This window comes from Poecilia mexicana, unplaced genomic scaffold (assembly GCF_051168715.1).
Source record: "Poecilia mexicana isolate PSO_F unplaced genomic scaffold, ASM5116871v1 scaffold_2, whole genome shotgun sequence".
NCBI classification, from domain to species: domain Eukaryota; kingdom Metazoa; phylum Chordata; class Actinopteri; order Cyprinodontiformes; family Poeciliidae; genus Poecilia; species Poecilia mexicana.
In genome coordinates this window covers 31,880,915-31,893,308 of record NW_028263371.1, presented here as the reverse complement: position 1 = coordinate 31,893,308, position 12,394 = coordinate 31,880,915, and the positions used below count along the sequence as shown (strand labels likewise).

The window sequence follows — 12,394 nt, the reverse complement described above, 5'->3', positions numbered from 1 at the left end:
TACCAACACTTTTAAATTAAAAGCTATGTAATTACTCACAACTAATATAGATCTGCACATAGCAAATAAATCAATTGAAAATAGTTACAAAGTTCCATCACCCACCCTTCTTCCCCCCCAAACTGCAATACACATGAACAAAACTAACAAAAAAAATCTGATGAATCTTTTTGTTTTTTTTCCAGCCGTTACTGCCACTCTAAACGTTGATAAAATAAAAGCATTTTCAACAGGCTACACAGCTCTTCTGTATCTACCAAGCAAATAAAGAAATAACCGATTAAATAATTGCACATTGCACCCTATTATTGCATTAGTTGCAGTTTGTTTCAAAGTTGTGGCATACTCAGGCATATACACAAATGTAAATACAATTTTCAAACACTGAGTAACACATGAATACTGATGTTATTGAACTCGCACTGCCGTGACTTAGCCTTACAACTTAATAGCTATGCTTTGCAATCAGTTTCAAAATATACAACAAAACCATTTGTTTAATGCACACTCAGCTGTGATAGAAACAGCTAATCAGTACTGATTGTTAAAGCGAACATTTCGATCGTACACATGCACTAAAAACCGTTGTAAAAAAAAGCCACATCAGCCTCCAGGGTATTCTCTGTTTACGTGTAACGCAAAAAGAAATCCCTGTCTGGTATTAGCAAACTGTCCTAAAAACATAATTTCTTTTTTTTTTAAAGATTAGACAAACATTCCCACTTAAATACAAGAAATTACAAGAAAAATGAAAAGAAACACAAATCCATTCAAGACTACCACGACTACTTGATTATACATTAAAAAATAAAGAGTTATTGCAGAATAATCATTGACTGTGTATCTTTTAGTAGATTTAAACAGCATTTGGTCCATGTACATAGTCGCATTTTGTTATCAAAGCACTGAAGATTGAGAGGAAAAGTGAGTTTGGAAAATAATGTTTCGAGCTGGACATTGCTTTTAGTTCTCTGGCAACTTAGCATAATTTCTACCAATGATGACAAGTAAGGCAGCTAACCAAGAGTGGCAGATTGCTGTCAAGCATTTATGTTACTTTCAAAATTTGTCAGTATTTGATCTGATGCTGTAGTATTCACTAGAATATTAAACTTGTAAAACACAAAAATCCAAACTTAGGTTTAAATGTAGACCTTTCTGGGTTTTAATCAAGCTAACATAGCTTAGCCAATGCCAGTGCTAACTATTATGCTAGCTGGCCATTAGAGGAAAATTTTTCAAGGAGTGAAATTGCTTTAGAAACATTAATGCTGATGGTATTATTATTATATGATGGTAGAAGAAAACTTTTAAAACAAATTTTACAAGTTTTAGAATTTGGACTTTCCTGGCTTTAGCTTGGTCAGGGCCAGTTTAAACTAGCCAGCCAACAGAGACATTTTTCTAGCAAGTGTTGATGTTATTTTGGAAAGTTATTAATATTAATTTTGTTCATATAATTCACAAGATGTAACTATCAAAACTTTTAATGGATTTTAATTTAGAATTTTTCTAAATAAAAGTGCAACAAACTTGGAGCTAAAGCTAATTTTAATTTCTATGGTAGCCAATAAGCACTAATGTTGTTTAAGAATGGTGATGACTTTTAATATGCTGTTTAATTAGTTAAAAATATTCGGAAAACTGTAACAACTTATGAAAATTCAAAAATTTCTTATGATGGATTTATTCCACTCCCACTATCCCTAACAATCATTCATATTAAAGGAAATGATTCATATTCAGTGTGATGCTTGACTAGTTTAAAATAAAAAGTGATCACATTATAAAACATTAAATTACAGTTTCTGGCTTTCAGACTTGGTGTTGGGTAGCCTAACATTAGTTAGCCTAAAAATAATTAGATGTAGATTAACAAATTTGATAGCCATTTTCTATTTCCGGTGTAATACCAATTTAGTTGAGAGCTAGCAGTGACTGATGTAGCAGTAACAGTGTTCCCAAAGGGTCAGATTTTTATTTTTGTAATAAATTTACCACTAGAAATAAAACAATATTGGTGTGTGTAGGAATAAATCTACTGCAAATGCAAAGCGTTTGTGTTAGATTAGAGTTGATGTGCTTCAACAACAACATTCAAGAATTGTTCAATGCTGAACTGAGCTTAGCACAGAAGCTCTAAAAGGAGATCACCCAAGTTGTTTAGCATCTGTAGAGCATCCTGAACTATTATCATATTCAATGGATAGTTGAATTACTTAAGTTGACCAAATATCACCAACACCTCCTTCTCATATTAGGTACAATACAGCAAAAACAAACTTAGCTTAGCGAACAAAAAAAAAAATATGTGCATCACAACACTATAGATAAATACATCTTGGCTTAATGAAAAACCAGCAAAGCAGAAATTGTCATCCAACTTGTCCTTTACAAAAACAATTAAGTTGCCGACGTGGTTGTGACAATGAAAAGACATTCAAAACTAAAGCGTCAAATCAACTGCGTGACGATGACAAAACATGACAAGATGAACAATCGTGAAAAAGAGACTGAGTGGTCACGTCCGCCCAGGCCCTGTGGGTTCCCCCCAAATGAACCCCTGAACATTCCTTGGCCCCAAAAGTACCATGTGTCCAAACATTTAAGCCTCTTCGAAGTTGGCCGAAAAACCCTAAACGTTTGGACAGCACCTGACTTTGAAGTCCAACTAATCCTCCCACACCAGAGGCAGTCCAGAGTAAAGTGTTGAGTAGTCTATTGCATGAGCGCCGCGTAGTCGACTTATGTGACAAGTCACAATAGTCCTTGTACAAAAAAAACATAAGGTAGTAAACAATCATTAAAATTTTCCCGTCAGTGTTTTAAGTCACTGATTTTCACTAATTCTCATCCATGCATCTACAGTATATAACTACGATTAATCGGTTTTCAGAGGAGGCGATGTTGGAAAGTTGTTCTGTCTGGGCGGGGAGTAGGACTGGACGTGAACGGTCGAAAATGCTGCAAAAGTTTATGGAAAAGAAACAGGGTCACAAAGATATGACAGCAACATTTCATGAAGCACAAACACGGAGCAGGTTTGTTTTTCGTTTTTTTCTACTCAAATACGCAACGACACAACACTGAACACATGCAGTATAATCAATATTGTAAATAGAGGAAATTAACATGAGAAGGGAGGCTGGAGGAGTGATACCATTGGCTTCAAAGGGTCATGTGATGCAGCAAAGAGTCTTGGGCAGAGATTTGACAAGGAACAGTCCAAATTTTTTTTTTTTTTTACTTTTGAAACTATGTAATTAAGCTCGAGTCATTTGGCTACATCCCACCACACACTCTGCCGATAGCATCACTGAGCAGCTGTTTAGTAATATACAGATACCTACGTTCTACAGAAATCTTCAGTCGTTTGCTAATACTTTTTAAATGTTGTTCTATGACGCAGCAATGAAAGATATTTAGAAAAGCAATAGACGAAAAGAAAACCAAGAAAAATGAACAGATTGTTCTCCTAATAAACATTCAACATGCTTTAACAGTTCTCTAAAAAAAAAACTAATCAACAGTTTTTTGTATGTCTTTTTTTTTTTTTTTTTTTTTTTAATCTTTGATTTAATTTGGCTTTCTGAAATATAAGCGGCCACCAAAACCTCTCTGATCTAGGGTAAACCAGAGCAGTGAGGCGGTCAGGGATTTCGGAGAGCCAGAGCCAGAGTCCGAGGGGCTTCATCAGGGTTGTCTGCGGTAGTCGGTCATTGGAAAGGGCCAAACGGAGGAGCCAGTCAGGGATCTCAGGATGTGGTCATGGATGATGGGTCGTTCCACATGGCAGCCACGTCTCTGAACCTATAGGTTGATTGCAAGTTAGATTTTTTTTTGTTTTTTGTTTTTTTCACCCTTTGCTCAAAAATAGTAGAAACTTTGAATACTGAGCTCTCAGACCTTGCATTAATGAGATACTGAGCCAGGCTGATGTTGGCGGGGGTCCCTGTGATGGTGATCTGGCGCTCCGATGACCCTTCCATGGCATTAGCAATTTTGATCTGCGCCCCAGACATCTGACGGATCTCGTTGATTTTGGTTCCCTGGCGTCCGATTATGCAGCCTATTAGCTGGGAAGAAAATGGGGCAGGAATTAGGATGGCTAGAGCTTTGTAAGTCCTAACACTTTCTACATGAGTACAAGAATTGCCTTCTGTAACAATACTCTCTTTTAAAACAAGAGTGTCCAAACATTTTGTCATTCGGACAAAATTTTCAGTATGAAAGTGCTCAAGGTCCCTGGGCCACACTTTGGACACCCCTGTTTTAAAACTCCCAGACGACGACAAAAAAAAACAAACAAAAAAAAAAATACACAATTTCACAATTGAGTTTAAAATCACATATGAATGATCTTGTTGACATGATAAGTCATGAAAACTTATGACGGCCATTGACGTAAATATGAGTTATATTCATGTCTCAGCCACTGCACCAGTGCTCATCCTCTGCCATCAGAAGAGACTATTACTATTGCCGTTCTGGGGAAACTGTAGTGGCCGATTTTACAGAAGAGCTATGGATTCACCGGTTTAAAATGACAAATTCTGGTGGAGATAGCTGTGCATTGATCAAGGAGACTAGTGTCTACAGTTTATGGCACTGCTGCTGAATGCAAACCAGCATGATGTGAAAATTTGTCTCTATTGCAGTTTTGCAAAATACATCAATTTCAATATGGCTGGAAAACCACTTCATTCTACTGTGAAAATGATTTATTGGAAAACGAGTCTTCTGGCGTGTTTCCTCTAAGTGAATTTATTTCCATAACTCCAATTTGCACAATTTTATGGTCAATGGAAACACAGCTATTGACGTGCACACTATCATAAATCTATACTCACATCATTGGGAATGGTGAGTTCATGAGTACTGGCCTGGTTACTGGCATCCAGACCTGCTGCTGAACACAGGAAGCAGACAAAGAAAAGGGGGAAAGCAAAAGGACAGAAAACAGTTTGGCATGTTGAGGGAACAAGTCGTGAACTCTCTTTACAGACTTCTAGCAGTAACTGAATCACACAAGCGTGGCTCAGGCCTAAGCAAAGCCCACATACGTCATTGCCTGAGGACCTTGAGTACAGTTAACTCAAAACAAAAATCTATATTAGTTTGTATTATTCCAAAAGAATTACTAAGGGAAAACCAGACATCGAAAGAAACCTCAACATCAACAAGAGCAGACCACCAGCAGGCCATGTCAATTGCAGTGCACCACAAAGACCAATAGGAAAAAAACGACAAGAAGAACAAGAATGAAGAATAAAGAGATAGGACAGATCCAGCCAAAGAAGAGAGAGAGAGTGAGAGAGAAAATAAAGGAGGAAGAGAGTGTTTTTCTCTACAGGTAAAAACGAGAGAAGGATCTTCGGTAAAGAGGGTCATTGTGTAGGTGGGTACGTACCGGGGAAGGCAGGGGTGGTCTGTCCGAGGGGGGTAAAGGGGGTTTGCTGCATAGCCAACTGGTGGAGCTTGCTCAACTGCTGAGGGGGGGAGGAGGAGGACAGCAGAGCTATGAGGTCATCATTAAAAACCCACTCCGGCTCGCACACAAACACACACACACAGACAGACATAGAGAGTTATACAGAGGTCTGCTGGAAATGGCACAAAAGAAAAGAAAGGAGCTGAGGAGAAGTAAAGAGGCAAAGAACAAAAACCAAAAGAGACAGAGAGCAAAACAAATTGGAGAGAAGGAGCATTGGACTTGGCCTGATTGGAGTATCCTTGGTTGTGTGAGTTGGTAGGACATTTAGTTGTTTTCTCTAGAATGGTACCACACAAGCTGTGGCAAGAGCTCTGTTGTATTCCTAGCAATGTATTCATTTTCAAAGCTTTTCTTCTTTGTTTACAATTTGGAAACATTTTCCTTTTAGCTGCTGGTGTGATGCATAGCCTCCATGATAAGGGTGCTGAATCAAAATTTCAGTAACTGAAACAAAGGGAGATAAAATCATATACATAATGTGCCAAGGGTGTGTATACATCCTGTGCAAGACTGACTTTAGGCAAAGCGTAGTGTTTCTCTGCTCTTTGTGTAAGCCCATTGTTGCAGTGTAAGGACATGGTTACAGCAATGTTTCTCAACTCCAATGTATTCAAGACAGCAAAATACAGATTTTATGGAAAATGAGATCAATGGAAGTGTGGATAAAACAACGGTGTATTAGGGCCATTGTAGATGGATGTAGAAAGGCGTACATTTCTACCAAAAAAACCCAAATTTTAATTAATCTTAGAAAAGTTTTATTTAAAAAGAAATTTTGAATTTTTCAAATTTGAAAAGTCCAAAATTTATTGAAAAATCAAAATATAATAGCTCTTTGAACAAATTCATACGGTGAGAGTTGTGACTATAGAGTTGTGACTATATTTAGTTTCACTTTGGAATACTTGTTCTATAGGTATTCCATAGTGAAACTTATTATTGTTTAGTTCCATGTTGTTTTTTTGTATAATCCTTGATAGAAGTGTCTTCATTTTACTTCAAAATAAACAGAAATAGATGTATTTCTAATAAAGACCACTTTTGATTTTGCTACTGATTACTTAATGTTCGCATAACCACTGGTAAATTATCAAAGTTTCCCTTCAGGCCAAGCCTCATGAGATTTGAAGCAAAAGAGAAGGCAGGTAGCCAGGGAGCTATAAAGTCAGTATAGGAAATGCACATCCATAAGAAAAATATTAATATTATTAATTAATATTAATAGGGTGGATAGAAAGATTGATGGAGAGTGTAGCGTTGACTGCCTCGTGGGGTTAGCACTCACATCTGGATGAGGGATGGCGTACTGTCCTTGAATGGTGTAAGCCTGTGAACACGAAGAAAGGAGCCAGTCGTTATTACGTTACTTTGACTGACCAGACACAAAAACCACATCGAATTGCAAAGAGTACAAACAAACCGAAAAGCTGAAATCGATTTATATTCGTAGCCATATGACGTAAAGTCATGCACTTAGACTCAAATCAGTCCTGCTTCTATTCATCAGTCAGATCCAGTTGAACTCAAATCAATAAGGAACAACTCAGACAGCAGGGTGGTGACTGGGAGAGTGTGGAGAAAACCAGAGAAGGAACCCTGACAGGAGCGGGGTGATTGGTTCACTGGTTGTGTTGCACTTTTAAGGCCGCAGAGGTCAGAAGTGAGCTAAATTAGATTTTAAAAGGAAAAGGCCTCAACCGCACATACAGGAAAACTGATTTTAGAGGAAAAAAGGTTCAATCTTTACCTAAAAATTTATGATTTATGTCATAGGCTTATTTACGTGATTTCTTGACTGAGATCTGACACTTTCTAATAAGGACTCCTTTTGATTTTGCTACTGATTACTTAACATTTGCATAACCACTGGTAAATTAGCAAAGTTTCCCTTCAGGCCAAGCCTCATGAGATTTGAAGCAAAAGAGAAGGCAGGTAGCCAAGAATGTGGCTTGTGAAAGTAAACTTATCTCTCCAAGAAGTGATTTCTTTATTTTTTAGGGAATCAAATCAGAGTTGAGAAAATGAAAGTTACAAACATCGACTCTGTAATAACTGCTTGGCTTTTCTTTTAATGGTTATTCACATGATTAACATTGGAAACTCTAAGTCAGGGTTACTGAAACTTACATTCAGTCGGGTATTGAATACAGTTTTAAGTCAAACTGTACAGTTTGACTTGTCTTTATTGTTCCTCATCAGATTCAAAGATAATTTTTATTTAACTTTTTTTCATGTATTTATTTGCTTTGTGATCTAGTGCAGAAATAAATTATATGAAAAATGCAGTGCTCCCCCAGTGTGCCTGGCGGGTCTCCAGGCTCTACTTGCCCCACCTCCAGGCTAAGTATTATTTGCTTAGTTATTTAATTTTTTTTACATACACCAGCTAGGTTTATAGTTGACACACTGTACTCAGTACTAATTGCCGAGTACAGTGCAGAGTTCTCACAGAAGAGGCTCGATTTGGAGAATATTGCATTAACATACAAGTCAAATATCAAAGCCTTATGGCAAGCTGCTAATACCAATAATAAGATGTATATGAATGACTCGTTCTAAACCATAAACAGCAGGATGCACAGTTTTTTTGGTGCAAATGCGTTGAGAATCTGAATGATCAGTGACATATCTACCGTACGATTGCGTAAAAAACATGGTGACACAAATAACATACAAATACATATTTTATCATCACGTTATTAATGATTAGCCACCAGAGTTTAGAGTATTTTGCCCTATCTATACACTGCAAGAGCAGACACAACCCAAAAATACCTGATCTTTTGAAAATCATTGAAGATCCTGTCCTGATCACACCCTGTTTAACAGTAAAGTTTGGTATGACATGCAACTCATTCTACTAGTCCAGTGTTGTGTTTTCTTTTCTGTTGATGCTTTATTTTCAAAATTTCTTGTCAAATCTTAACATTTATTAGTACAAAAGCACAGTGGGGCAACTGGTAGCATCCCTACCATTGGGTCTGGCAAGTTCTCTGAGGGAAATCCTGAAAACAGTTGCAAAAAATTTGTTTAATAAATCCAATAATCATCCCCACTAACCAAACCCAATCGGAAACCATTGGTTTGAGATTTTCTTTTTAGTCTGAAGGAAATAAGAAGCATAATTATTTTCTGGTGATATTTATCTCAGTTCTGATTCAAGCGGCTCAGGCTGGTGGGTGACAGTAAAACAGCGGTGGTGGTTTCATGCTAGTCGAGGGCCAGGGGGGGTCAGGGAAACGGGGGAGTGAGGGTCTGGAGGAAGAGTGAGTAAAACCTGGTGCGACACTAACAGGCAGTGGCTGGTGCTGCAGTAAGAGGCTGAGGTTGGCTGTGGACGCCCCCAGTGGGTCTGCTCTTACCTGGCCACCTGAAAAAATGACAGGGGTGGAGGCAGGCTTTGGGCGGTAGGGGATGGTGGCACCTTTCGGTGGGGACTGAGGAGAGCAAAGGAGGAGAGAGTGGGGGGATGGGAGGTAGGAAGGGGGGAGATGTGGAGAAAGTGTTAGAGCAGAAGAGAAGAGAGACAGAAGTTGCATAAAGTGAGACCAGAAGGGGACGGTGCCGTTGGGGGAAGACAACCTGTGACACATGAAAGTGCTCTTCACTGTGTGTTCATGCTGACATAAAATGTCCAAACTGTGGTTGAGTGCACAACTAGACCTGGATTTACCTGGAAAAACCACTTTCAACTGGATAATGACGACTCAACATACTTGCACTTTAAATATATTTCTCGGTCCGTATTCTGGAGACTTACAGTCATGTCACAAAAGTCCTAGCATCCATGGCTGGTGCCATCATGAAGGCCCAATGGAGAACTGGCTGTGCAGATAGTTAAAATTAATGGTGCAAGAAGAAGATCCGACATAGAACTCTGACATGTGAGAACAGTGGTGAAGAATAAATAGGACTGGGTAGATTGTTCTGTTTTGGTACAGAGTGCCTAAATGCATACTGAGGAGGAGGAAAAATACAAAGGTGCTCTCTCGTCAAATCCATCACCTGAGAAAGTTGCTATGTCTGTCCTAAAAGTTGCTAAATGATATAAGAATATCAACATTTTGAATGCAGTCTACATCAGTAATCTGAGTTGACCAAAAAGAGACATTAGAGATGCAATGATCCGATATCAATATCTGTATTGGTTCTGATATTGAAAAAAATTCCAGGCCAGTGACAACTTGCCCAATCCGTAAGGGCAGATCTATTCAGACTAATTTTAAGAACGCTTTGTGCTCTGAGCAACGTCATGCTTTATTATTGATTTTAAGATATATTTAGAAGACCTAATCTCTTTTTATGAACCATTTGGAAGAAAGTTGTTTGCTCTTTACATGCTGGACAAGGTATTGGACAATTATTGTCAGTTTCTGTATTATTTATTTGACATTGGTTATTGTGACTGAACAAATTAAAGTTGTTTTTACATATTTGACCAAGCTTGTGGAAATATTGGTGTATTTAAGTGTGCTGTACTGGTGCAGAGTTATCAAATGAATTCTGTGCATTTATGTCTGTGTTTAAAAAAAGAAATATTTTAAGTTAGCACCGTCTGTATCTGATCAGTATCGGCCTCAGATATCAGTATCGGTATCAAAAGTGAAAAAAGTTGGATCGATGCATCTCTTTTAGAAATACAGAGATTTATTTTAATGCACTCATTTATTTTAGATATAGAAACTAATTTATTTTATGTGTAGAAATGTTACAGTAACATTTCATTAGCAGTCTGGAGGAGAACAACCTTCATCCCTATTTGCTCTGCCCACTCTCATTGGTCAGTAGGAAGTTCTACAGACGTTGAACTTTTTGATGCTACAGATTTCTAGCCGAAAAGCCAATGTCATGCTTTCCTCTATGTTAGGTTTTGTGAGTGAAGACTTTAAGTGTGTGTCCCTCCCTTCCCCTTCCCCACTGTACCTCCAGCATCACCACACATATCTGTTTGACACACTGGATGATGGCTTCCGGCGCCCCGGAGATGGTCACCGCTCTCTCTGTGGAGTTGGGCAGCATGTCGCCCGCCACCTGGACCTGAGCTCCCGTCGACTGGTGCGGGAGCAAACATAAAACCAGAACGTGACCTTTCAGTCGTCTTTAAATATATTCACAGTGAGAGAGTTGTGGCAGAAGAGGTTTCACGATCACGCTTTTGGGATTATGCAGAGGGAAGAGGTTAAAAGGGAATTATTTGATATCCATTAATCCTGGATTTGGAGAACATATATGGAAATATTTTCATTATTGCATATGGAGATGATGTAGGTAACAAAAGTTCTGCTTGCCTCTCTCATTTCTTTGATTTTGGAACCGCCTTTGCCGATCAGGGAGCCACACTGGCTGGCAGGAACGACAAGCCTCAGGGTTACTGGAGGCTTACTGGTGGCCGGACTGTTACTCATGGAGTTGATTATGTCCTGAACGGGAAGCGAAGACACGCCATGTTTTATTAAAAAGTTCTTTTTTTTCACATATTTGGCAATATAAGGCATAAACTTTAAACTTTTGCAACTTTTACAAATCGAAATCAAAGGTATATTTGATTGTGCATTCATGTAGTTAATGGAAACGCAGCTGGTGCCCATTTGGAAGACCAACATATGCCCAAGTTTTAACTTCCTGGCTTGAATATTCCCAAATGATGTAATTACCTCATCTACTGCCTCCCAAATCTGACTAATTAACTGGTTCAAAGCAACAGTTCAGTTCAGTTCAGAAATCTCCTCTTGTTTGTCTTTTTCTGCAGAAACTATTTCCTGCAAAGATTAAGCGATCTGTTGGCAGGTCGGTCCATCTGCAGCGTAAACAGTCTTGGACGGCGATTGAACACCCAAATGAAAACACGGTACTGGCCCACTTTCAGAGGGTGCTGCAAGGTGAGATCAGCACATTTCTGTCCTACATAAGACAACCGAGCCTGCTTTGTATTCTGGGTGGCAATGAGCCAGCAGGGGCGCTCAGAAAAAGATGGAGCTTTTGTTTTTTGATAGCTTTACATACATATTTACAGTAACATAAAGCATAATCTGTGCATCCTATTGCAAATCAGACTTTGTGTATACTGATCGCTGGTCAGTAATTACGTCCATTATGGATCTAATTGCGAATCCAACTGAAAGTTTTACCTCCTCAAACTTGTAGGCAATCATGGCGAATGCCTTGAAAATGGCGTCTGTCGGCCCGGTGATGGTCACTATCCGCTCTGGACAGTTCCCTTCTGAGATGTTGATGCGGGCGCCACTCTGAACAAAAAAGGAAAGCTGAAAATGTGCAGTGGCGTCTTAAAAATATACCAATAGACCGATGGACTTGATGAGAAAAGGTCTTACGTCTTCGCGCATTTTCTTCACAGTCTCTCCTTTCTGAGAAGCAGATTAAACAGCAGTTAGATGTTTGCAGTGAGACAACATCCCACTTGGAAAGCTCTAGTTGTTGTGCTTGTGATAAATACCTTTCCTATGATGCTTCCCACCTCCTGCAGGAGAAGGACAAAGCAGGTTTAATCTCAACTTACTGCTAAAGATCAATCTCAAAGCCAGAGGATTTGCAGAAATGGCTGTTCGTACCTTTCCATGCATCAGCAGCCTGATGGTGAGGGTCACGTTTAGGCCACCTTCTGACTGAACCTTGATGGGCTCCATGTCGGGGTTGGAAGTGAAAGGAAGGGGTATGGTCTCGTGAGAGAGGAGGTGGTGGAGTCGGCTGACCGGTCAGCTGCTGGGCGACAAAAAAGAAAACAGAGATTTAAGGTGGTTGAAGACTGTGTCATTTTGCCAAACATTGGAATAAAAATTTGTACCAACTAGGGAGCTTTTCTTTGGACTACCAGGAGCACCAGTATAGATTTCTCAAATAATAGCAGACAAAGGTAAATACAGAAAGCAGCTTTCAAATGAT

At 38.9% G+C, this 12,394-nt stretch overlaps 1 protein-coding gene across 1 annotated transcript; it reads right to left on the bottom strand.

Annotated features, from left to right (window-relative positions):
• Positions 1–3,543: 3,543 nt before the first annotated feature.
• On the bottom strand, positions 3,544–12,194 carry LOC106920547 (poly(rC)-binding protein 3-like). Its single transcript, XM_014991603.2, has 12 exons — positions 12,064–12,194; positions 11,949–11,972; positions 11,827–11,859; positions 11,623–11,739; positions 10,783–10,914; positions 10,418–10,546; positions 8,788–8,931; positions 6,780–6,821; positions 5,411–5,489; positions 4,851–4,909; positions 3,907–4,076; positions 3,544–3,810 (listed from the first exon to the last, which is right to left on the bottom strand). Exons 1-12 carry the CDS (start codon positions 12,136–12,138, stop codon positions 3,756–3,758), a joined length of 1,059 nt encoding a protein of 352 aa, XP_014847089.1. The 5' UTR covers positions 12,139–12,194; the 3' UTR covers positions 3,544–3,755.
• Positions 12,195–12,394: the final 200 nt, after the last annotated feature.

Bases quoted from the DNA above. Each gene is read 5' to 3' on its own strand.
- LOC106920547 (XM_014991603.2), bottom strand. From the start codon at position 12,138: ATGGAGCCCATCAAGGTTCAGTCAGAAGGTGGCCTAAACGTGACCCTC. The intron at 10,547-10,782 runs GCAAGCAGAACT...CTCCCGCACCAG, and splicing joins AAATCAAAGAAATGAGAGAG to TCGACGGGAGCTCAGGTCCA. The intron at 4,910-5,410 runs GTACGTACCCAC...TCCTGTGTTCAG, and splicing joins GACCACCCCTGCCTTCCCCG to CAGCAGGTCTGGATGCCAGT.